This window comes from Pleurodeles waltl, chromosome 6 (genome assembly GCF_031143425.1).
Source record: "Pleurodeles waltl isolate 20211129_DDA chromosome 6, aPleWal1.hap1.20221129, whole genome shotgun sequence".
Lineage (NCBI taxonomy): Eukaryota > Metazoa > Chordata > Amphibia > Caudata > Salamandridae > Pleurodeles > Pleurodeles waltl.
Window position 1 is genome coordinate 1,577,674,678 of NC_090445.1, and position 27,308 is coordinate 1,577,701,985.

The following is a 27,308-nucleotide window of genomic DNA, read 5'->3' on the forward strand; positions in this document are numbered from 1 at the left end:
ATTACCCTGGTTTAGTCATGTGCCTAACGTTTTGCAAACCATAGGATGTGCTGATTACTGTTTGAACAAGGAAAAATACAAAGAATACCGGAAAGACAGGCGAGGAGAGGTTTTGGCAATATATGTTCTTTAATCTTTTGGGGCAGAAGATAGACCAGCTCCGGACCCTCAAGCCTACTCTGATCTTCGAACCATACTTAGACAAACCGAATCCCCATTTCAAAAGGTCATTGTATGTTAATTTCAGGTTAGGTACTCTACCGGTGAAGCAGTCCAACTTTTCATGGAAAACGGGTGGAAGCAATCTATCTATTTGAGGGATGTGATTTGGGGGTTGGGTGGGCGGAGAGGGGGTGCAGGGTCTGTAATGCACTTTGTTGCTTTGTACTTTTACGTTAATAGCCAGAAGAGAATATCTCCGCCTGCTCTGTATTGCTTATGCAACGATAAATTGTAAAGATGTTTTGACATTGTGGATGCACACTAACTCTGATCAATTTATTAATCGAGCCTCTTCTCACATATATGTTGCTTGACGAGTAACTAGACAGCTGCACTAACATTGTTATTTAAGGAGTTTTTTCTTACTTATTTTACCTTTACAAATCGTTGATTGGTTTACAGCTACCTATATTTGTTGTGGATTGTTGAGGGATCATTTGATTGATGTGATCTATTTTGAATGATTTTTTTAATATTTCTATGATTATCCAACCAGACACTCTTTGACCAGGTGTATCTAACCTACTTTTATAGGTATCAATATTTTAGAGCAGGTTGTTGGCTATGCATGAGCACTTTTCGCAGTGCCAGGTCCACTCGGGACACACTTTAATAGTGAGCCAGTTTGTTTTGGTTGGCCCCAAAATCATCTATGCAGCCCAGCAACTGATATCTTTCTGGCCAGCTGTATTAGTGTGTCCTATAAGAACCACTGCTCCAGAGCTGGTCAATGGCCAGGCACTAGTATTTTTATAGTAACAGCGCCATCTCGAAAAGCACTTTATTACTGATTTAACCTGATTTGGTGAATTACCTGTACGGCTTCACAATTTTTGCACTTTGATTAGCCTCAGTGAATTAATTTTTAAAAGTACTAGTATTCTTAAAGCCGGCTGCCTACTATACATCAGTACATTTTAATGTGAATGCTAGGTTTTAAATATTGAAGAATGTTATTAAATCTTAGAAGGTTATATATTCTGTTATGTATATGTATGGCCTGTCTATGGCAGGCTGACGCAATAAAAAATATATAAGTTCTTCTTTCTTTTGTTCTTTTGGTCTTTTGTTCTTTCTTTAGTTCTTTCTTCCTTTCTCTATATAAAGCTCTTGGAAAAGATTGGAGATTTGAGATGTAAATTACTATTGATGAAAGTAGCAAATAAACATACTCCCCTTCACATCAGGAATAGAGAAGAGACAAGCAAAGTACCTGAAGAAGAATCCAGTAGCAGGTGCATCTACAAGGAAACAAAATCGGGCACAAAAAGGCAGTGGCAGCCGGTAATTTTAGGAGGGATGGGGGCGGGAAGCACACTCCCACTCATTCTTTCAGACATGCACGCACATCCATTCACAACACTCATCAACATTCAAACATACACCCATGCACCAAACACTCATTAAACCCCCCCCCGCCTTAGGTCAGCCGATGAGGAAAAGCAGCAGTCCCAACTTCGTTACAGATTGGGATGGGGGTCAGTGAGACTGTTGACCCCTCCCTTCTCTGTGATGAGGTGTCACTAATTGACACTCGCTCTGGGCACTTCAGGGCTTAAACCTGAAGCGCCCAGGTCAGAGTCAATGGGTGACGGCCTTGAGGCACCTTTGCTGAGCCGAGGAGGTCACGGCCATAGTAGCTGTGACCTCTTCAACCCAGAAAAGTTCAGCTCAGGCACCCAGGAGTCTGCGCAAATTGTGCATGTCTAGCTCCTGGCTGCCTGAGCTGAACATGAAGAGTGTCTGTCAGGCTGACCTTTGCTCAGCCTGACAGGCACTCTTCATGAGGGGCAAAAGGTGGGGGGGCATGGCCCCTCTGCCCTAAAGGACGGGCTACAGCTGCAAAAAGGGGAACAAAGAGGCAATACACTTGATGAAAAATTAGGGAACAAATGTGTTGCAATGCACTCTTCACTTGGGAATGAATCCTTATATACTTTTATCAGAGGAAAAAAACTCTGCCTCATCGATGATTGGCAGCCCCTATTAACAGCTATAGGCACACCACCATGCTGGAGAGGGCTTGTCCATGCCTCTTTTTTTAAAGTTACAGTATTCATACAATAAGTGAAGAAGAAGCCCAAGTTTGACATCTTTGGACTGCTGCTGCAGTTTGTGACCCCACCACCGCCATCCATAGCTAGAACACCAGGCAGGTCTCAGAGCACCCTTTCACGTGAGCATGGGCGTGAAGAGACCAGGGCAGCTCAGGCGGGTGAGTGCTCAGCGACATGCTTAGCACGGTGACTCCGCCTTTTCAGGGCCTCTAATGAGCTGTCTGCTCAGTTCTCGTCAGTAGGACAAGGGCAGGTGCAGTGACGTTTCACAAGTAGCAGATCAGTAGTTAGTACTATAATCATATAGGCAGTGAAGTAAGAAACATGTTTGTCCCATACATTGCTTCATGTGTCATAATTTATTTTTTGTCATTATCATAACATTGTTCACAGCCAACAAGTGTTTCCTTCTACATGGACTTTGTAAGGCCAGTAGTACATAAAATTATTGTCAGTCCAAAATGAAATTTGACTTGAGGCAACATCTTCACAACTTATCACCCCTGCACATCATAAGTAAGACACTCCACTTGGAGAAAGATTAAATTATACATATTAATTAATATTGTGAACAACATAATTGACCATAAGTCAGTATACCCTTTAATTGTTCAAAAGAGACTCAAACAGTATACCTGGTAGGTTTTGGTTTGACTGGAGACCTTCAAAGAAACACAAAGGGCTGTTGTATAATGTCTTTCAGTCCTTGGGTATAATGTACTTCTTGATTAGACATGAGTTTGGTGCCAAGGAGCTGGTAAAAACCTTTTGGCGAAATCGGGAAAGAGTGCAGAGTATATGCACCTTCAATGGGCAAGCAAGACTACTAGCCTGGAACAGCTTGTTCAAGGTAGAATGTTCCAATTGATGGAGGTGTATTTTAAAATACTTGAGTAATGGAATGCTCTTTAGAACAATTGGAGATACCTAACACACAAGCTTTTGCCCATTAAGGAAACTAGTGGTTGGAAACTAAGACACAGAGTTCCAGTTTGGAGGCTTTGGTAACTTATCCTCGTAAACTAGCTTCTGGTCTTGTTCTACCCAACAGTGCGTTTGCCTTTCTGATGAGTAAACAAGGACAATACACTGGTGTCAAAAGATGTACCACATTGGCTGCACTTTGGGAGGCAAGCAAAGATTACAACAGTGTGACTAAGGTCTGCTTTGTACTGCATTTACCATGATGCATTGCTTGGGAATGACAAGAACAGGACTGTGACCATTGTACAACTCTGCCTTCAGAGCAGATATAAATTGGAGAAGTAGAATCATCTGCCTGTTGTCAGAGAGTACTGGTGTATGTTTAACACATTGCTGCAATCTGTGTGGCTTTGTATCATTGTTCAGACCTTGTGCGACTTGTTTCTTAGCTGTAACGTGCAGACGTGTCTGGGAAAACGCATGGTTGTAAGAGTGCATCGTTGCTGGATGTCTTGCATCTGAAGTGCTGCGTGTTGTGGGAGAGGACCGGAGCAGTGCTTCATCCTTCGCTGCATAAGCATACTTAGATTTCCGAAAACTGTAATATGGGTGTAGTTTAGCTCTTTTAATACATACCTCCACCTGCTAACACAATTAATTGCAATCGAGCAGTTGTTGTCCTTGGTACTTGTAGTCTATGAAAGTGTCTAAATACTAGTAGAAACCTATGTTTCTTAAATATGCCCCTGAGATTTTTGTAGCTCTGCAGAATTTAGGGAGGCAAGAGTGAATTCCTATTCTGCTTTTTTTAAAACGGGTGGAAGCAATCTATCTATTTGAGGGATGTGATTTGGGGGTTGGGTGGGCGGAGAGGGGGTGCAGGGTCTGTAATGCACTTTGTTGCTTTGTACTTTTACGTTAATAGCCAGAAGAGAATATCTCCGCCTGCTCTGTATTGCTTATGCAACGATAAATTGTAAAGATGTTTTGACATTGTGGATGCACACTAACTCTGATCAATTTATTAATCGAGCCTCTTCTCACATATATGTTGCTTGACGAGTAACTAGACAGCTGCACTAACATTGTTATTTAAGGAGTTTTTTCTTACTTATTTTACCTTTACAAATCGTTGATTGGTTTACAGCTACCTATATTTGTTGTGGATTGTTGAGGGATCATTTGATTGATGTGATCTATTTTGAATGATTTTTTTAATATTTCTATGATTATCCAACCAGACACTCTTTGACCAGGTGTATCTAACCTACTTTTATAGGTATCAATATTTTAGAGCAGGTTGTTGGCTATGCATGAGCACTTTTCGCAGTGCCAGGTCCACTCGGGACACACTTTAATAGTGAGCCAGTTTGTTTTGGTTGGCCCCAAAATCATCTATGCAGCCCAGCAACTGATATCTTTCTGGCCAGCTGTATTAGTGTGTCCTATAAGAACCACTGCTCCAGAGCTGGTCAATGGCCAGGCACTAGTATTTTTATAGTAACAGCGCCATCTCGAAAAGCACTTTATTACTGATTTAACCTGATTTGGTGAATTACCTGTACGGCTTCACAATTTTTGCACTTTGATTAGCCTCAGTGAATTAATTTTTAAAAGTACTAGTATTCTTAAAGCCGGCTGCCTACTATACATCAGTACATTTTAATGTGAATGCTAGGTTTTAAATATTGAAGAATGTTATTAAATCTTAGAAGGTTATATATTCTGTTATGTATATGTATGGCCTGTCTATGGCAGGCTGACGCAATAAAAAATATATAAGTTCTTCTTTCTTTTGTTCTTTTGTTCTTTCTTTAGTTCTTTCTTCCTTTCTCTATATAAAGCTCTTGGAAAAGATTGGAGATTTGAGATGTAAATTACTATTGATGAAAGTAGCAAATAAAGATACTCCCCTTCACATCAGGAATAGAGAAGAGACAAGCAAAGTACCTGAAGAAGAATCCAGTAGCAGGTGCATCTACAAGGAAACAAAATCGGGCACAAAAAGGCAGTGGCAGCCGGTAATTTTAGGAGGGATGGGGGCGGGAAGCACACTCCCACTCATTCTTTCAGACATGCACGCACATCCATTCACAACACTCATCAACATTCAAACATACACCCAAGCACCAAACACTCATTAACCCCCCCCCGCCTTAGGTCAGCCAATGAGGAAAAGCAGCAGTCCCAACTTCGTTACAGATTGGGATGGGGGTCAGTGAGACTGTTGACCCCTCCCTTCTCTGTGATGAGGTGTCACTAATTGACACTCGCTCTGGGCACTTCAGGGCTTAAACCTGAAGCGCCCAGGTCAGAGTCAATGGGTGACGGCCTTGAGGCACCTTTGCTGAGCCGAGGAGGTCACGGCCATAGGAGCTGTGACCTCTTCAACCCAGAAAAGTTCAGCTCAGGCACCCAGGAGTCTGCGCAAATTGTGCATGTCTAGCTCCTGGCTGCCTGACCTGAACATGAAGAGTGTCTGTCAGGCTGACCTTTGCTCAGCCTGACAGGCACTATTCATGAGGGGCAAAAGGTGGGGGGGCATGGTCCCTCTGCCCTAAAGGACGGGCTGCAGCTGCAAAAAGGGGAACAAAGAGGCAATACACTTGATGAAAAATTAGGGAACAAATGTGTTGCAATGCACTCTTCACTTGGGAATGCCTCCTTATATACTTTTATCAGAGGAAAAAAACTCTGCCTCATCGATGATTGGCAGCCCCTATTAACAGCTATAGGCACACCACCATGCTGGAGAGGGCTTGTCCATGCCTCTTTTTTTAAAGTTACAGTATTCATACAATAAGTGAAGAAGAAACCCAAGTTTGACATCTTTGGACTGCTGCTGCAGTTTGTGACCCCGCCATCCATAGCTAGAACACCAGGCAGGTCTCAGAGCACCCTTTCATGTGAGCATGGGCGTGAAGAGACCAGGGCAGCTCAGGCGGGTGAGTGCTCAGCGACATGCTTAGCACGGTGACTCCGCCTTTTCAGGGCCTCTAATGAGCTGTCTGCTCAGTTCTCGTCAGTAGGACAAGGGCAGGTGCAGTGACGTTTCACAAGTAGCAGATCAGTAGTTAGTACTATAATCATATAGGCAGTGAAGTAAGAAACATGTTTGTCCCATACATTGCTTCATGTGTCATAATTTATTTTTTGTCATTATCATAACATTGTTCACAGCCAACAAGTGTTTCCTTCAACATGGACTTTGTAAGGCCAGTAGTACATAAAATTATTGTCAGTCCAAAATGAAATTTGACTTGAGGCAACATCTTCACAACTTATCACCCCTGCACATCATAAGTAAGACACTTGGAGAAAGATTAAATTATACATATTAATTAATATTGTGAACAACATAATTGACCATAAGTCAGTATACCCTTTAATTGTTCAAAAGAGACTCAAACAGTATACCTGGTAGGTTTTGGTTTGACTGGAGACCTTCAAAGAAACACAAAGTGCTGTTGTATAATGTCTTTCAGTCCTTGGGTATAATGTACTTCTTGATTAGACATGAGTTTGGTGCCAAGGAGCTGGTAAAAACCTTTTGGCGAAATCGGGAAAGAGTGCAGAGTATATGCACCTTCAATGGGCAAGCAAGACTGCTAGCCTGGAACAGCTTGTTCAAGGTAGAATGTTCCAATTGATGGAGGTGTATTCTAAAATACTTGAGTAATGGAATGCTCTTTAGAACAATTGGAGATACCTAACACACAAGCTTTTGCCCATTAAGGAAACTAGTGGTTGGAAACTAAGACACAGAGTTCCAGTTTGGAGGCTTTGGTAACTCATCCTCGTAAACTAGCTTCTGGTCTTGTTCTACCCAACAGTGCGTTTGCCTTTCTGATGAGTAAACAAGGACAATACACTGATTTCAAAAGATGTACCACATTGGCTGCACTTTGGGAGTCAAGCAAAGATTACAACAGTGTGACTAAGGTCTGCTTTGTACTGCATTTACCATGATGCATTGCTTGGGAATGACAAGAACAGGACTGTGACCATTGTACAACTCTGCCTTCAGAGCAGATATAAATTGGAGAAGTAGAATCATCTGCCTGTTGTCAGAGAGTACTGGTGTATGTTTACATTTGCATAACACACTGCTGCAATCTGTGTGGCTTTGTATCATTGTTCAGACCTTGTGCGACTTGTTTCTTAGCTGTATCGTGCAGACGTGTCTGGGAAAACGCATGGTTGTAAGAGTGCATCGTTGCTGGATGTCTTGCATCTGAAGTGCTGCGTGTTGTGGGAGAGGACCGGAGCAGTGCTTCATCCTTCGCTGCATAAGCATACTTAGATTTCCGAAAACTGTAATATGGGTGTAGTTTAGCTCTTTTAATACACACCTCCACCTGCTAACACAATTAATTGCAATCGAGCAGTTGTTGTCCTTGGTACTTGTAGTCTATGAAAGTGTCTAAATACTAGTAGAAACCTATGTTTCTTAAATATGCCCCTGAGATTTTTGTAGCTCTGCAGAATTTAGGGAGGCAAGAGTGAATTCCTATTCTGCTTTTTTTAATGGCTTTCAGAGGTTGGCAGTTTGAACTGAGAAGTGTGCCCCCTTATTATACACTGCTGACACTTAGAAATAATGAGCAAAGGTGGTGCCTTTGCCAGGCAAAGTAGTGCAGTGCCCTCTCGGGAGTCAAAATCTCACAACACACCAAATAATGCTAATAAATTGCATATTGCTCTAGGCATCTACGTATATACGATACACTAATACATTTTTTTTCTTCAGTGGTTAATAGAGAAATGGATTGTTTATTTATCGATATCATTGATTCCACCCAGTAGGGATTAGTTTAGGGGTGGTTTAGGTTGGTGCCAATTCTGTCTTCCATTCTTACCATGGGAGATAAAAATAATACCAGTGGGGTTGGAACCAGAAACCTTATTATTTGCCAAACAAATACTTGATTGGATTAGAACTGAATGAAGAATCACAGGTGCTGTTCTTCACGAAATCCATTATGTATATGGCTTCATCATGATATTTGATTTGTTTAGCATGAACAGAGCGCCAACGTTCTTCAAAGCGCTAAACATTATTAGTAGTAGTAGTACTAGTAACATTTTGTATTTCTATTAGTGTTGTTATTGTGCAGTGCGTTGCAGCTTGACAACAGAGCTAATCCATATTATATGTGGAGGGTCATTAAAAAACACAACTATTGTTTTGTGGTAAATGTTGTAGTAGGGAGATATACACAAAAGTGCCATTCCAGGAACAGCAGTCACAATATATCCATCATGTCAGATCTCGTTGACATAATGTATCCTCGCCTCAGTGGTGCAAATGACATAATGTATCTCATCCCGCCAGATACAGTAGACAGAATGTATTCTCATTTCACCAGATGTCAATGACATAGTGTATCTTTATCTCGCCAGGCACAGTAGACACAGTGTATCCTCACCTCAGCAGATTTAGTAGCCATAATGTATCCTCTCATCAATCACAATAGACACAGTCTATCCTCATATCACTGACACCAGGTATTGTTTCCTACCATAACTATCCTATTCCATTCCTTGTTGTAGCCTTTTGAATTAGAGATCATAACAGAAAGAAAGCCATTGTAGAAGCTGTTTATTCAAGTAAAGAATGGAGAGTACCCATAAAGACAGGAAATGTTGAACTACACCTGACATATTCTTCTCAGTTGGTTAGTAGTTATGATCAGGGATTCGCTGGGGTCAATTGGTTGGGACAACCTCTTCTAGGTTGGTTAGCATCAGGGATTTGCTGGAGGCTACTGGTTTCCCTACATCTGACATTTCTTTTCTCAGTTGGTTAGTAGTTATGATCAGTGATTCGCTGGGGTCAATTGGTTGGGACAAGCTCTTCTAGGTTGGTTAGCATCAGGGATTGCTGGAGGCTACTGGTTTCCCTACACCTGACATTTCTTTTCTCAGTTGGTTAGTAGTTATGATCAGGGATTCGCTGGGGTCAATTGGTTGGGACAAGCTCTTCTAGGTTGGTTAGCATCACGGATTGCTGGAGGCTACTGGTTTCCCTACATCTGACATTTCTTTTCTCAGTTGGTTAGTAGTTATGATCAGGGATTCGCTGGGGTCAATTGGTTGGGACAAGCTCTTCTAGGTTGGTTAGCATCAGGGATGTGCTGGAGGCTACTGGCTTCCCTACATCTGACATTGCTTTTCTCAGTTGGTTAGGTTCAGGGATGTGCTGGAGGCTACTGGCTTCCCTACATCTGACATTGCTTTTCTCAGTTGGTTAGGTTCAGGGATGTGCTGGTCCCTACAGTTTGGGAAATGTTCCCCTATACCTGACACTGCTCTGATCACTTAGTTTCAGGGGTTTGCCGTAGTATGTTGGTTGGGTCTGTGCTCCTAAGAAAGGATGGGCCGGTCTTCCATCCGAGGCCTCCAGACTCTCCTTAGATGCCACTGCCTTGCCCAGGATTACTGTGCGGGACCGAGAATTACTTCAGCCACTACTCACACTCCAATAATAATTCACCAAAATGACCTTTGTTCTGTTGGTAAGACTAGAGGGTCTCAGTCTATCTGGAGAGGCAGTTCTGGTTACATCAAGCTATTTGAGCAAAGCTAAAAAATCAGCAGAAAATCCCAGAGCCGTAATGAGTGGACCGATCTGAGGGGGATTCTTGTTGCCAAGCCTGGGGTCAGACTGTCAGCTGCTGCTGTGTTTAGTTTCTGTATTGCAAGCATATGCCCGCTGTGTTTAGACAGCAGCATGTTTTCGTTTTTTACTTGTAGACTTTCAATTAATCTCGCATATGTTTCTGAGTTTGTTTTTGTTTCTTTGCGGTTGTGTCAGAGGTTGAATACAAGAACGAGTCAGTGGACGGATGAATGGATGCATGAGTGCAAAGCTGAGTGACAGAGTTCATTTATGATGATTTACCGATTACCTGAACCCATCAGTGACACAAAAGGCACTGTCGGTAATAAGCCAGTCCTACTGGCATTGCCAATGCTTGTTTAAGAAACATGTGTTTGCAGTGTGATGTGCCTGGATAGAATAACAAAAAACTCACTGCAAAAACGTGATGTTCTTTCCAAGTTAAAATTAATAGTTTAAGGGACAAAATGAAGCTTGTGATGGGAAAGAACAGTTTGCTTACTACTGTATGTTCCAACGGTCAAACTGCGAGGATGAGAACTGCACGCACTTAGTTTTAGCGCACCAAGTTAAGCAGCTACGATGGTAAACAAGCCAAAAAGAGGGAGATATCAACAGTGTCCTCCAGCGTGGATATTATCAGAAAACGATTTTGATTTGTATCATGCCAAGTGTCGCAAACAAGTTTTCTAATTAGTTTACCATTTTATTTTCAACGGTTGCATGCTGCCATCTACTGGAAGTGGATGGTATGGCGTTACTCTCGGAATTAAATATCGAATGTTTAAATTAGTTTTTTCCAGTCAGGGCCTTCTACAAATATTTATTAATAAAACTGAAATATCTGATATAAATTTTGAAAGTTTCATCTCTTCAAGTCTAATGTTCCTCTGTTTCAGCTCTTAAGGAAACAGCGATTGACGCCCTAATCACAGCTAAATTGGGATTTCCTCTTTGGCAATTTTGTAACCGAAATTACGGACACCATGTGGCGTGGTGTTCACGGAATGCAAAATTACCTTAAGAGGTCTTCCCCCGTTCAAGGAGCAGTACGTAATTTGTGTCAGAGATTTTTCATGGGCGGCTGTGATCACTCCCAAAACGTGTGTGACTCATTTCCACTGCTGATGCAGCCCCACTCTGCAAGTCCCTAATGCCCCTCTATCTCTGGATAAACCATGCTGCTCTGTCTCATAACTTCATTATCTCTATTCACATCTTCTTTTCTTGTGCTGCTTGGTCTGGCATTCCGTTGCTTCATCAATTTTTCACCCCCTTTCCAGGTGCGTCTTCTTCGCAATGGCAGAGAAGTGTCCCCCCCTCCTGGCTAAGAGCCAGCAGATGAAAAATAAAACAATAGTTAACTGTTGTTTTATTTTTCGTCAGACAAGTGGGGCAGGGCCACGGAAGGTGGGCAGGGGAGTGGAATGCAACTAAGTGTGCATGTGTATGTGGCCGGCTGTCTTAGGCCAGCCTAACACTCATCCGCACTTAGGTTTCTCCAACCCGGCTGTGTTGCACAGCTGGGCTGGAGAAACAGCACAGACCCCAGTGCACTGTCTGAGTGGCAGTCCAAGCTGCTCAGACCAATCCTGATGCTGCTTTCATGCTAGGTTTAGCATGAAAGCAGCACCAGGATTGCTGGTGAGCCTGTGATGGTGTCACAGTGAATGCTGGGACACCATCAGGAGCAGAGGATCGAGGCGGCAGGAGGCGGTCGCGACAGGAACGGTGGAACGGCAAGTGGTTTTGTAAAATTTGTAAAATTATTTCCCACGTCCCCGTCATTAGGGAATGTCATGAAGAACATCTTGTAAGCCTGTCCTCGTCTTTGCAACAAACACATAATTAGGAAAGAACAGCCAGGAAAAAAATGTGTAAGATTATTTTTGTCACTCCTAATACTCAATACACAGCGCTGGCGTACATGTATCACTAGCGCTGTCATTAGAGAGCGTATGTCCCCATGCAAACAACAGAATCTCTTTGCCTCTGTGTTTGTGCCGTAGTACCAACGTGAGCGCAGAGACAAACATATCTTTAGGAGGCGCACTAAAAGTGCACCATAGAAAGGTGGCAGACTTTCAGCGCACCTCCAAAAGGCAGCCTTCTGGAAGAATAAAAGAGGATCTCTAATTCTGCTTAAAAGTGCAGGAGACTGCCTCCTGCACAGAGAAACTTTTAAACATCTGCTTCATATTTCTTTTAAATGTGCTTTCCTGGGGGTGGGGGAGGTCAGCACGAGTTAGAGGCTGCCCAGAGAGCAGCGCATCCAACATAATAGGGTGCACTTTCCTTGTTTGCACCAACTTCACCTGCTTAAAAGTGTGTCTTGGTTCAAACAGAAAAAGTTGTGCCCTATCTGTACTAGGGCCCCTGGTTGCAAAGGCAGGCCACATTGGTCGTGAGGGAGTAGAGGGGTGAACTTGGGACATTTACTGATGGATCCTGGAAGATCAAATCCATGCTCAAAAAGATAGTAAGAAATTGACATTTCCTGATGACTCCTGATTGGTTTGTGTGATCAATTATGTTGATAAAGATTGTGAACTTACTGCATTTCTAATGGGTTGTTGTTGGTGATGCCATGTTATTGTGTCGTAAAGAAAAATGAGAATGTCACATCTCTTGATTGATCTTGGATAGTTGTGGTTTGGCCATTGTGCTCCGTCATGTATTCACATTTCAACAGTTGTTCAGTTTGTTTAGTTGACCACCAAACATCTAGCATTAACTCCTATACTCAGAAAGTATCAATGAAAAAAATATGGTGACTAAAACATATAAAGTATATCACACAGTAACTCTTATTTTTTTCAATTATCATATTGCTATCATATTTTGGACAGTTCATAAAGTTGTTTTCAGATTCAAAAGTCTGCATTAGTTGTCACATAATTCCTGAACGAAAACACAATTTTGTGTCTAAATTAAATTATCAGGAAGCTGAAGAGACAAATTTATAGTAAGCCATATTACTTCAGTTAAGTCCATAGTTATGAAAACCTTATTGTGTCGATGCGTTTCAGCCTTCCAGCATCGCCACCTCAAGATATATAAGGACCACTGCATCTGGTTCACAATAAGTGGTTGTTTCAACAATTACGGGCAGTGAAATGCGCGACGGGTGCTGCTGCACCCACCCCACTGCCATATTGGCGTCGGCTCCATTTGGACCCGGTGTCAATGTAAAGGCTCTGTTTCCCACTGGACCGGTGGGTGGAAACACTGTTTCTGCCCACAAGCCCAGCGGGAAAATTATTATAGGGCCGGTGGGAGCTTCGCTGTGCTGGCGGTCTTCCATCCACCGTCAGCGCGGTTGTCGGCGGGGTATCCCGCCATTATCATAATGACCCCCTGAGTCTCTTCCCAGCAGAAGCTCGCAGCAGCCGTGCTCTAAATTAGATCTGATATAGGTTACGGAGGTAGGAGGCTCTTGTGGGCTTGTAATCTCACTTTCATTTTCCCCTTGCCCTCATACAGGAAGTCCCGCCTTCAGAAAATGCAACTGAAAAGCTCTGCTCACATCACTTTTCATACCTAAGGGCAGCCCCATGTAGATGGTTCCTCGGAGGTCTGTATAGGCCCCTCGCTTGGGAAATCATTGGTTGGTGGTGTGCCTAAAACAAAAATATTTTATGGACATGACATTAATGATGGTGTTAATGCCTTCATGCTGCTACATTTCTAACTAAGACTGCTTTATGTATGAATATTAGAACTGCAGAGCCTGCCAAGCCTAATTTTGTTGGATACCAGTTTGACGGGTGAAATGTTAAAAGTAATGTAAAAAAAACAGAAAGGAACAGATCTAACATTGGTGTTGTTTTTCTCTTTTAGAAATGTAGATGTAAGGGTGGGACGTGGAGCACTTGCCCTGAACAGACGGACCCTCGCCCATTCTCGCCCGCACACCATGTTTTTCGGCTGGTTGCTGTTCGCGCTCCTACCTGGAAGATCGGCTGCTGAAGTCATTGCTGGTAAGCACAGCCTGGCCTTTCCTCCAATGCTCCTTTGGAAGAAGGGGAATTAGCTCTTTTTGGAAAAGTATTGATAGGTCGGCTATAGAAACATGCTGACTAAGCGAGTGAGGAATTTATTTTTTAGAGATTACCTCTTATGACTGTCCATGTTTGCAAACATGCATGACCTCTTAGCATCCTGCAGCCACTCCTTTGGTGGCACAATTCTTTGCCAAGTGCTATTATGAAAGATTGCGCACTGAAGATGGACAAACATGGTGCAGTCCAGTGAGCTGAAACCATTTTAGTCTCACTGTTGCAATCAGCCAATAATGAAACACAAATGCATTAAATGACAGGGCTTTTAATTTTATCAGATGAAACTGCATAATCATATTCAAACTACGCTTTTTCATAAGGTCTAGCAGTAGACTTCTTATGACCCAATAGTGAGCCACGCGGGCATTGTGTGGACAACAAGGTTAGAGTTTGTGCACCTCTTCTGCTTTTTATGCACTTTTACCAACCCTTCAATTGGTATCAGGCCTCTTTCTCATAATACGTTTAGTGCCATCACTGCTGAGTCCATCCACCGTGCACTGTTGGCTAGTCGTGGTGAGTCCGTCAGATGCTCACAAAGTGGAACTTCAGTTGCAGACTTTTTCAAATTTTGAGAATTTGTTGGAAAGTCTTGTTCAAATGTTGTTGCAAGCTTTCAAAATGCTTTTGCGCACAGGGTTGAGTCACAAACTTGTAGGATCACTTGCAATCAATATTCAGCTGATCCCAGGGTAGCTTCTTTCAGCATTAACTAGCTCCTTTTTCCAAATATGTCTGTCCTTTGGTTAAGTTATGTGTCTTGTGCCAGTTTGCCTGTTGTGTAAAACTATGTATAGTGCTGCATTTGACATCACAGCTGTTTAAACAGACTTATTGTTGCCAATATATATATATTGTCAATCACACCTAGGATCATCCCAGATGAGGAATTCTGTCTCACCTAATGGTATTAGCGCTTTGAATCTACCCATTGCTCTATATGCTTTGCTTTGCAGAATGGACTATTTTACATCTCCCTGCTTGTCCCTTCTTCCATTGGCTCCTCATTGTTACTGTGGTCACAAATCCACATTTATGTGTGCCAATCTGAACGTTAGCACATTAAATCCAGCCCTGTTAGTTTTGCCAATACGTGTATTATTTTATTTTCATGATCATAAATGTGTAAACACTGCTGACTTGCTCTGGCCTAATTCCTGTGTTAGACAAATAGTCATTTAGACTTTCAAACGTAAAGGTTTTCACTTATCCATCATCTACTGTTTCAAAGGGATTATGCTGTGACATTGATTCTTAAGATACCTGCCAGAGTATAGCATTAAGCCTTTCTGACCCATTCCTTTGATCGTTTGTACAGCACAATGCAGGTACCCTCTGGGGATGCATGATCGTACCATCCGTGACGAGGACATCACTGCCTCCAGCTACTGGCATCAATCGACTGGACCTCAGTACGCAAGGTAATACTTGAGTAAAGTTATCTTTGCAGATTCCTGAAGAAACCTTGCAGGGTACAGCTGCCACATTGTACGTCTAGAGCAGAGGTGTTGATGGGGGCCCATGAGAGCCAGATCCATGACAAATTTTGAAGATAACTACATGGATTACTTTACAAAGAGTGAACTAAAGGGGGAATCACGGAGTCAGTTGTTCTGTGCATCTTCTGTGTTGTGATTCTGAGAGCCCCGTACAACAGCTTGATCAGCCTAGTCAAGTAGGATGGAGGGAGCAACATCCTTGAATTAAAGGATTGCACATCTTAAGATTGTGCCTTCTTAAATATCTCATGCCCATTTCTCAAAAGTTATTTGTGAGTACTTGAAGTAATAGACTTGGGGTTCCACTCCATATACTCATAAATATAATTATTATATGCACATTAAAGTGAACAAAAACCTGATGGGTGGAATGCTTAAATGAATCTCAACCACTGGAACTACTTCGGCTGCATCCCAGTCCATCGTTATTCTGCACACACTTGGAACAGTCCAGCCTGAACTGCCAGGCCGGTTCCTCCCTGAACCATAACACAGGCAACCCAAGACTGGTTTCTCCCCTGTAAGGGTTCTTTACGATGGACTCAGATTTAGCCCCAAAAAATCACCATTGGCTGCAATTAATTCAAGCATTCCAACCATTACTTTTTGTATTCTTATGGTTACAGCCATAGATCTCTCCCTGGCCGGTAGCTCATGTGAGGAGTTCACACACGTAGCCCTGCATTTTAGTTGTAAACGTGGGGACTATAAAATAGGGCTATCTGCTGCAAAGTGTTAGTAGGGTAGGGAATATTAAGGAGAGGCAAAGAGAGTGACATGCAGATGCGAAAAAAACTGCAAAAGGTTAAGTCACTTACAATTCAGTAAAATAACTCCCACAACTACTCCAGCAGTGCTACAGCTCAGTAGGCCAGCAAAACCTTGGAGTATGTTACAAACCTCACATGGTCACTCACAGGTACTACACGTAAATCATACACAAAACAATGAGTAGGGACTAACGTTATCAGCACAAAGACCTCTATCGAAAAAAAAAAAATCTAATTAGATTAAAGGAAAAAATGATCATGTAAATTTAGACATCAAATACACCCTTAAACATCACTTTGTGCAAATATGAACATAATAAAAATGGAAAACAAATCAAATAAAATATGTAAAAGCTAGTTATACAGCTTTAGAAATTTCCTACATCCCTTTTATATACCAATGTACACATATAAACCATATAAACTAATTACAAATGTAAATACCATACCAGATTTAGTTAGTACCTCACGTAACTGTAGACACTGCATACACCTCCAATTTACATTAAACAAATATAAGCATAACAGATACATGTACTTATATTTAGACATGGACATTTGGTGAGCCCTCTTCATCACCCAATAATCTGATCCAATGACATTCATGCTTTGCTTCCTCGCACCACGGCCTGTAGCAGGGGACCAACATCCTGACTACTTCTGCCATCGGCTCCATTTTACACTGAGTGGTTCAATTTTTACTGCTTACATATGTGCACACCTTCCTGGAAATTCCTACAGTTGATCAATGTGTTTTTGCTGTCCGTGTTTGACCTTTTTAATTTGTATTTTTAATGCAGATGATCACATATGCAGCGCCCTATTTTGACAACCCTGCATTAAAACTTTAAAAAAGGGAATTGAGCATGGATGGAATGAGCAAAAACACAGGCATGAAAACATGAAAGAATATAAAATAACAAGCTTTGGCAAAGCCAATTCTACAATCCTTGGCTGGCAGCATTTTGACGTTGCCAGTGCTTGTTTTGATTGGTCATTGCTATTGCAAAGCTTTATCGTTGGGAAAGTTCTCCAAAAGCACACATTTCCTTAGTAGCATGTAGTATTAAGGGAACCACTTGGTAGTGAATGTGCTTCCTGTGAAGGGGCAGATCTTATACAATAATTCTTACTGAAGTTGGTCATTAGCTGAAGTGGGCTGATCATGTGGCTTATGCTGTGCGCTGTAGGAGCAGGCGAAAAATTTGACTGACCCAACAACGATCGGTGGAGGAAAATGGCTGGCTGAATCCCTGACAGATCTTGGCTAACTCCAGACCTAAAAAAAAAAAACTGGGGAAGGGAAAGGACAAAAACGGGGGAATGTCAAGAACTAACTTAAAGTTTTGGAACACCAATAGTTTTACCTTTCATTTTTTATACTGAACTTGATGCGGTTAAGCTTGTACCTTGCTTATGGGTACGCATGATATTATACCTGTGGGTTATTTGATTATTGTTTTTGCCATTACCGGGTCCCAGCCAGTGTCAGAGAACTAATGTCAGAGAAGTGTTCAGGGGAAGCTCCTCCACTATGGTGGAGGTGCGTCCCCCCCCCAACCTAGGCAGCAACTGCAATTTGTTTCTACTATAAAATGATAATAAACTACCTTTATTTTCATTTTGTAGTAACAGGGGCGGGCCATGAGGCTGTGACGAGACAAAGGGGAAGTGCACAGCACTCCCCCTCAGTGCGCATGTATGTTTGGCCGGCCGTTCCAGGCCTGCCAAACAAACATGCGCACTGGGCTCTCTCCAACCCAGCAACACACAACCACTGCGTTGCTGGGTTGGAGAGATCAGGCAGAGACTTGCACTCTGGCTCCGTCCAATCCTAAAGCTGCTTTCATGCTGGCAGCAGCATGAAAGCAGATTTAGGATTGGACACAGGGCAGACTCAGAGCCTGTGCCTGAAGTCGATGAGCGGATCGGAGCTGCGCGCCGCGGCGCAATATGTATGTTTAAAAAAATATATTCTATTTTCTTTTTTTGGTTGTCGACAACCCCCTCAACACCCCTGCCACGCACCGCCCCTTTTCTCTTCCGAAAGCTGCCTCTGGAAGTTTATCTCTGACATTCTGTTAGTGTTGTTTTCGTGGCCCAGATGTATTTGTGTCAATTTCAGGTCATCACACATACTCCACTGACTGCATTATTATGGACAATACAGTACACACAATTACTCAGCATTAAAAACCTAGTCACAGGACTTACATTTAGAAAAGCATAATCCAGAAAATAAAATCTTGTGATATTAAAAAATTATATTAGAGCAATTAAAAATAACAATTTAGAAGAGGTGGAGACAAACTTTGTGCATGCTGCCATCTACTGGCCACGAAAAGTGCAGCATTTCAAGTGAATTAATATGGATACACAGCCGAAAACAATGGTTCAACAAGCACTGGCAAAGCTAATAGATCTCACCCATACAAGAACTGATAACTTTGGCAGTGTGTTTTGCCATGTTGTACATCAGTGTGGCTGCTGTTCAGCATGGCTAGGATGTAGTGGCATGGAGTGTCGTAGAGTGGAGTGGGTGGGAGAGTAGTGTTGTAGAATGGAATGGGGAGTAGTGTCATATAATTGAGTGAAGGAGAGTAGAGTTCAGTGGTTCAGTGGCAGATAGTGTCATGGTGTGGAGTGGCGTGGGGTATGGTAGAATAGGGTGGTGTGGGTTGGAGTGAATTGAGGTAGTGGAGTGGATTGGAATATAGTGGGGTGGACTGGAGTTGGGTGAATAGATTGGATGGGTTGAGTGGATTGGATTGGGGCGGGATGGATTGGATTGGGTTTTTCTGAGTGGGGTGAATTAGACTGGACTGGAGTAGGGTGTATTGGAATGAAGTGGATTGGATTCATTGGATTGGAGAGGGGTGGATTAGAGTGGAGTGGATTATACTGGAGTGGATTGGAATGGAGTGGAGTAGATGGATTGGAGTGGGGTGAGCTGGATTGGTTGGTGTGAGGTGGATTGAACTGGGGTAGAGTGGGTGGATTAGACTAGAATAGAGTGAGTGGAGTTGGTGGGTGGATTGGAGTGAGGTTGACTGGATTGAATTGGGGCGGTGTGGACTGGAGTGGGGTGGATTGGTGTGGGGTGGGTCGGATTAGGTTGGGTTGGATTACACTGAGGTGGGGTTGATTAGAGTGGGTTAGATTGGACTGGAGTGGGATGGATTGGACTGGAGATCATTGGATTGGACTGCCACCGATTGGACTGAGTGGGGTAGACTGGAGAGGGGTGGATTGGATTGGGATGGATTAGAGGATTAGATTGGGGTAAAGTGGGGGTAGTGGAGTAAAATGGATGTTTTGGAGTGGGGTGGATTAGAGTGGACTTGATTTGAGTAGGATAGATTGTGGTGGATTGGACTTGAGTGGGATGGACTGTACTGGATGGGAGTGTGTTGGATTGGATTGGAGTGGGGAGGATTGGAATGGAGTGGGGTGGATTGGGTTGGTTTGGGGTAGATTTGATTGGTACAGGTTGGATTAAGGTGGTTTGAAGTGGGGTGTATCCATCGGGATAGATTGGGAAGGAGTGGAGTGGGCTAAGGTAGACTGTTGGAGTGGAGTGAGGTGGGTTAAATTGAATTGGATTGGAGTGGGATAGATTTGAGTGGCATGGGTGGACTGGACTTGTGGACTGAACTGGGGTGGTGTAATTTGGATTGGGGTAGAGTGGAGTGGGGTGGATTGGAGTAGAGTGGGTTGGATTGAAGTAGAATGGGTAGGACTGGATTAGAGTGGGGTGGAGTGATTAGGGTGGATTGAAATGGGGTAGGGTGGTCTGGATGGTGTTGAATGGATTGAGTGGGGTGGATTGGGGTGGGTTGAATTAGGGTGTGGTAAAGTGGATTGGAGTGGGGTGAAATGCATTGAGGTGGGTGGATTTAGTTGGAGTGAGGTGAGTTGGATTGAGTGGGGTGGATTAGATTGGTGTGGGGTGGATTGGATGGGAGTGGGGTGGAATGGATTGGAGTGGGGTGGATTAAGGTGGCATAGGGTGGATTGGATTGGAGTGGGAAGAATTAAGGTGAACTTTATTGGATTGGAGTGGGATGGATTTGATTAGTTTGGATTTGGGTGGCTTGTGTTGGAGTATGGTGGGTTGATTCAGAATGTGGTGTATTTTGGGTAGGATTGGAGTGGGCTGGGTTGGACAGGTGTGGGTTGGATTATGGTGGATTGGAGTGGGTTGGGTTGGGTTGGGTTGGATTGGAGTTGGGTGCATAGGCTTGGTCTAGGTTGGGGTGGATTGGATTGGGGTGGGGTGGATTGGAGCAGGGTATATTGGGATGGAGTAGGGTGAATTGGGATGCAGTAGAGTGAATTGGGTATTAGTGGGGTGGATTGGATTGAGGTGGACTGTATTGGAGTGGGGTGATCTGGAGTGGGGCAAATTGCTCTGGATTGGAGTGCGGCAGAAAGATTTTGATTGAATTGGAGCAGATTAGAGAGGAATAGATTGTTTTGGATAGATGTGGGGGCAGACTGGAGTAGGCAGGCTGTTTTTATTTTGGAGTGGGGCAGGTTGTTTTTATTTTGGAGTGGGGTAGATTGTTTTGGATTTGAGTGGGGAAAATTGTTTCGCATTTGAGTGGGTCAGACTGGAGTGTGGCAGATTGTTTTGGATTGGAGTGTGGCAGATTGTTTTGGATTGAAGCAGGACAGATTAGAGTGGGGAAGATTGCTTTTTTGGAATGGGGCAGACTGTTTTGAATTGGAGTGGGGAAAATGTTTTTGGATTGGAATGGGGCAGATTGTTTTGGATTAGCGTGGGGCAGGTTGTTTTGGATTGAGTGGAGCAGATTTGTTTTGGATTGGAATGGGCCAGATTGCAGTGGGGATGATTGTTTTGGTTAGCAATGGGACTGATTGGAGTGGGGTAGATTGTTTTGGATTGGAGTGAGGCAGATTGTTTTTGACTAGAGTGGGGCAGATTGGTTTGGGGTAAATTGTTTTGGATTGGAATGGGGCAGATTGTTTTGTTTTGGAGTGGTGCGGATTGTTTTGGATTGGAGTGGAGGCTGACTGTTTTGTATTGAAGTGGAGGCTGACTGTTTTGTGTTGAAGTGGAGGCTGACTGTTTTGTATTGAAGTGGAGGCTGACTGTTTTGTATTGAAGTGGAGGCTGATTGTTTTGTATTGGAGTGGGGCAGATTGTTTTGGTTTGGAGTGGGGCACATTGTTTTGGTTTGGAGTGGGGCAGATTGTTTTGAATTGGAGGGGGGCTGTTTGTTTTGGATTGGAGTGGGGCATATTGGAATGGGGCAGATTGTTTTGGATTGTAGTGGGGTAGATGTTTTGAATTGTGGTGGGATGGACTGGAGTGGTGCAGATTGTTTTGGATTGGAGTAGGGGCTGGCTGTTTTGTATTGGAGTGGGGCAGATTGTTTTGGACTGGAGTGGGGCACATTATAGTGGGGCAGATTGTTTTGAATTGGAGTGGGGCTGGTTGTTTTGGATTGGGGTGGGGCAGATTGTTTTGGATTAGAGTGAGGCAGATTTGTTTGGATTGGAGTAGGATAAATTGGAGTGGGAAGCTTGTTTGAATTGGAGTGGGGCAGATTGTTTTGGATTGGGGTGGGACAGATTGTTTTGGATTGGGGTGGGGCAGATTGTTTTGGATTGGAGTGGGGCAGATTTGTTTGGATTGGAGTATGGTAAATTGGAGTGGGGCAGATTGTATGAATTGGAGTGGGGCAGATTGTATGAATTGAAGTGGGGCAGATTGTATGAATTGGAGTGGGGCAGATTGTATGAATTGGAGTGGGGCAGATTGTATGAATTGGAGTGGGGTAGATTGTTTGGATTGGGGTGGGGTAGATTGTTTTGGATTGGGGTGGGGAAGATTGTTTTGGATTGGAGTGTTGCAGGTTGGATTTGGGCAGATCGTTTGGATTGGAGTGGGGTAGATCAGTGGTTCCAAACCTTTTGACTTCTGTGGACTCCCACTTTATTATCACTGGAGCCCAGGGACCCCCATTGAATCATCATTGGAATCCGGGGACCCCTCCACTGAGTCATTACTGGATGTCAGGGACCCCGGCCTAAACATTGTCGATGATTTGAACTGCAAAACAATGCACAAAAAATACAGAAACAAGCATTCATCAAGCACATACACTAATGATAACACATTTTACTTAATTTGTGAACAAATATAAATAAATAAATAAAAATAATACATAGGTTGGAGCTTTCCTAAATTCAATTAGTCACACATCGTCCAATTCCTTGACATTTACAGTACATTTTGAAATGTGCAATTGTACATTTAGCCACTTTATATGCACTTTATTAATCAGTTAATATTATTTCATTTTCTAAGCAGTCACAGACCCCCTGAGGAGGCCTCTGGGACCCCCAGGAGTCCCAAGACCGCAGGTTGGGAACCACTGGGGTAGATATTTTTGATTTGATTTGAGTGGGCCTGATAGTTTTGCATTGGAATGGGGCAGATTTGAATGGGGTGAGTTGGGAGGATTGGAGTGGATTGGTGTGAGTGGTTTGGATTGAAGTGGGGTGGACTGGGGGTACAGCACAATTATGTGTTAAAACATAATTGTGAAAATTACACATAAGAAGGAAATAATGTTGCTTTGAAATATTTAGAACAAGATAATAGTCATCTTTTGAAAACATGGCTCATGAGCAAAAACAAAACAAAATATGAATAAAAAGTTGTCCCGCTGAGCACATTTTTGCCAGTCGCACGCCTTCCGTTTGCAGGGCACTAAAAGTTCAAAAGAACAAAATAGTACCTAAGTCACATCTGGAATGGCGGAGGGGCACTAATTAAGTTGAATCAATCAGTGCTTGGTCCCTGCTCCACGGACAGGAACGGAAATGATGATATGCCTGCCATGGCCAATTATGAGGCTGTAAAGAAGAGTGCCAGGCAAGCAAACAAAAGATATGCTAGGACGGGCTCCAAGCCCATTTCTAAATACAACAACAGCTCGCAAGTGATACACATGTGCTAGCGCATGATATAGCAGGCTCAACTCTAAAAATGACAAGTCTCTATAAAGCAATGCCAACTGATGCAGCAACACAAATGTTACAATTATTGTAGTAATGTAAATAAAAATATTTTACTTTTGGAAAAGAGGAATCCACCCAAATTAAAATATAAGCATTCAAAGACCAGAATGATCCCCGCCTTGCTGAGCTACACATGAATGAATTTCCAACAGATAAAGTCAATACGCAATGGACCCATATTCCAAATTTATTGATTTTACAAAGTGAATTCACTGAAGCTCAGCATGACAGTTAAAGAATGACTATTTTTTCAGCATTTCTCTACAATTCTGTGTTTTTGGTCAAAATGAGTAAACAGTGTTTTTTCCTTAATTAGAGCTTTTTAAAATTGAAATGGGTGTTTGTGTTTCAGGCATTGTAGTTTATTGGAGATTTCTCATTCCTCACCTCATATACATCTGCCACTGAACGGTGGGAAACTTAGGTCTACACTTGACCTAATCTGCTTGAAGTGGTTCAGTTGTTTGTGTTTTGTTTGAGTGTCTGTATGGGTGTGCAAGTGCGTGCATTTGTCAGTGTTTTTGTGTGTATGCAAGAGATTTAATGTAAGTGTGACTGAGCATCAAAGTTCCCTGAACAATCTCTCCACGCTTTGGGAACGCCCACTCACCAAAAAAAGTGCATAAGGGGGGGAATCATTTTTTCAGAAGTTTGGCAGAGAAATTCCATCACTGGGTGGTGTTGACCACGGTGCTATGAGCACTGAACATAGTTTTTGGTGGTAACACCTGACTGCTTGCAAGCATGGAAACCTATGAATTTCTATAGTGGTGGAACATAATACTTTTCTTCCGTAGAACCTTTCAAGCAGTATTCTCAGAGAGGCAAGCTCCTCTGAGAATATTTGGAAAACAGCGTGCCAAATGGTGAATTTTTCACATAAATGGACTTAAAAAGTCAGAGTTTCTGAAAAGGCAATAACAACATCACAAATATTTTGTTGCCATACTCTCTTCTTGGGTGATTGGTGCTTACCCAAATAGATATATATATTTTACAGTTAAGACCAGACAGGTTCAACAATCTTATGTGCTCAGGCCCAGGAGAGGAGCGTGTTATAATACAAGGTTTTTCCAATGTAGATAATGCAGAGCTTTCACACAAGTCATAAAATAATAGATTTATCAGTCATTATTACCTACCAGTTTTAAGAATAAGTCTGTTAAGCAATAATCCTGTCTGAAAATGAAGTTAATAATATCTGAATATGTATATTTTTGTAGAGGTTTTCCTAGTCAGTGCCACTTGGAAACACAAGCGATTGTACAGGCAGTATAAGCTGTAAGTAGCATGAGAGTTGATCAATCTAATGGGTGGAGTTCTTACCTGAGAAGGGGAGTTAGGAAGAAGGTTACTTGGGAACCAAGGTTACTTGAGAACCGCTATCCTCCAGCGCAGCCATCTGGTGATCAATTCAGTCTCCTTTGTCTTGCATTAGGAGTGTTATGTTGTTATGTTTGTTATGTCAATTATTTGTGTATAGCGCTCGTTCACCAACGTTGTGCTGGTGCTCTAAAAAAACATTAAGATTGAGGCATTCAGTCGAGGAGGAACGTCTCAAAATGGTAGGCTTGCTTGAAAAGCCATGCCTTTTGTTTTCCTCTAAATAATGTAAAATCCGATCCACGGAGAATGTTGTCAGAGAGTGAGTTCCAGATTACCGGACCTAATGCTGCAAAGCTGAAACCGCCAGACCTACTCTTATTAAACTTTGGGACAATTAGTCGGTTGGCATGTATAAATCCCAAATTACAAGATTGAGTGTACTTCTTATTCAGAAAAGTTGCTGCTAATCCACTGAAGCTTTGACAAACAACACAGCACGTTTTGAAATGAATATGTTGCTTCACTGGAACCCAGTGAAACTTTAGAAGTAGCGGAGTGGCATGCGCACTTCTAGGGAACTGAGAGGACTCATTTTCTATTACCTGTAGCCTATGAACAATGGCATTAGATAGACCTAAATAAATATTGTGAATGAGTCTGGAAATAATGACGCATCATTGTCCATTTCCGTGCCTAGATTTGGATATCACCGATCCAACTTGTGGTTTCAGAGTTAAGTTACTGCCAACAATAACGCTCAAACCTTTGCTGATTAAATTGTTTTGGGTACTGTACCCATTTCAGATGGCCAATAAAATTAATTCCACTGATGTGTCCTGTTTTTCATGATGATAATCTCAGTCCTATCAGTCCTATCAGTTTTTAGTTTTAGATAATTAGCATTCATCCATACAGCAATGGATCACATCGTATTTTTAAATTCCAATTGTGACATAGTGGTTCCCTCAAGATGGAGCAGCAACTGTGACTCTCCAGTGTAAATCTAGAGTTTACAACCTCTGGAGGCCTATTCTTTCATTAAAGATTTAACGTACATTAAATAGATGGGATGACCATGATAAGCCTTGTGGGACCCAACAATCTAATGTAATCGCATTTGCTAAAATATTCACAAGTTTCACTGCTTCAGTGTGTTTCACTAGAAATTATTTAATCCAATTTAGAGTCACTCTGTGAATTCCAGCTTCTTCCATGCGGTCGAAGAATACCTTATGATTGACCATGTCAAAGGCAGCTGACAGATCCAAGAGAACAGGGGCAGATGACCTTGATCCGAAATCCATTATAAGCAACCAAGCATACACAGAATTACTGATTCTTTTCTGTGCCTAGGCCGAAAACCTTCTTGAAATGAGTGAATAAAATCTAAGGACTGTAGATGCTTGCAGAATTCGTGGGCTGTATGTGCCACTAGAGGAAAGTAAAGATATAGGCGTGTCGTTTTTAAGTGCTACGGAATTCTCAACGCTTTTTTCATTAAAGGAGTCCCTGCTACTTGCTTAAATGCTTGCGACAATATGCCTTGATTTAGTAATTTATTCAGCAGCCTTCTCAAAGGGTTATTTACAGGGGCGGTTCCTGCACAATAGGGAAGGAGCGTCACCCCCCTGGCTAAAAGCCAGCAGACGAAAAATAAAACAATAGTTTACTCTCATTTTATTTCTCATCTGCTGGCTCAGCTCAGCCAGCAGTGTTGGGGGGGGGCATGGGAGGGGGGAGAGGAGATGGGAAGTTAAGTGCACTAAGTGCGTATGTGTGTTTGGCTGGCCGTCTTGGGCCAGCCAAACACACATGCGCACTTAGGTTTCTCCAATCCAGCTGTGTTAAACAGCCAGGCTGAAGACACTGCACAGACCCCAGTGCACTGTCTGAGTGGCAGTCGAAGCCGCTCAGACCATTCCCAATGCTGCTTTCATGTTAGGTTTAGCATGAGAGCAGTGCCAGGATTGCTGGGAAGCCTGTGCTGGTGACCAAGTAAATGCTAGGACACCATCAGGAGCAGAGGAGCGAGGCGGCAGAAGGCTGCGATGGCAGGAACAGCGGAGCCCTACTTACGGATTTTAAAGTAGCAGGAGGGCAGAGACGCCTATGTGATCCAGATTTCAGATTAATTATTTATTCTCGTAGTCATTCGTCATTCATTTCTTGGAAGGGAGTCAGAAGAACAGGGATAATACCCGTTTTTATCCCTAGCATGCATGTTAAATTATTCCTTGTGCTGGTCTTAATAGGTTTTATTTTTTCTATGAAAAACAATTTAATTTGTCGCAAAACCAGAGTAGAAATGACATTAGCCCTATTTTCTTTCCAGAGAACTGATTTTAGGTAGATACAAAAATCTTTGTTTTTTGTTGGCCTAAAATGTTTGTTAGCAGTATAATTAGGTTTTGTATGAGTTTTTGTAATAGTTAATTGAACTTTGTACTGTGCCAATTCAAGTTTACATTTGATTTTCCTTTCTTCCTTATAATTTTTGCACCATTGCCGCTCCAGCTGATGCAGCTTACGCTTAGCTTTCTTTAGCTCTTGTCTGCCTGGTAACAGCTTGGCATGATTTATTACACGTTGTTTTTGCAAAGGAGCATTTAGATATCTTGCTTATTTTAGCCACTTTGTGAATACTTTTTATGTCTCAGTTAATCACTTTGGAATGGTAGAGAGTGCTGATAGGTGGATAACATTATCTCGCTTTGAATTTCTATGGATGTATTTTGTCTCAGCTGTATGAGTAGGTTTATTTGTGCTTATTGGAA

General features: G+C 42.5%; 1 protein-coding gene across 4 annotated transcripts in view; it reads left to right on the forward strand.

Annotated features, from left to right (window-relative positions):
• LOC138301162 (discoidin domain-containing receptor 2-like) overlaps positions 1-27,308 on the forward strand; it is a 367,128-nt gene that overhangs the window by 241,121 nt on the left and 98,699 nt on the right. For all 4 annotated transcript variants that reach the window (XM_069241351.1, XM_069241350.1, XM_069241348.1 and 1 more), the window contains 2 exons: positions 13,666-13,805; positions 15,205-15,307. In XM_069241351.1, coding sequence (XP_069097452.1) covers positions 13,742-13,805; positions 15,205-15,307 — 167 coding nt within the window. In that variant the 5' untranslated portion in view covers positions 13,666-13,741. The remainder of the gene's footprint in view (positions 1-13,665; positions 13,806-15,204; positions 15,308-27,308) is intronic.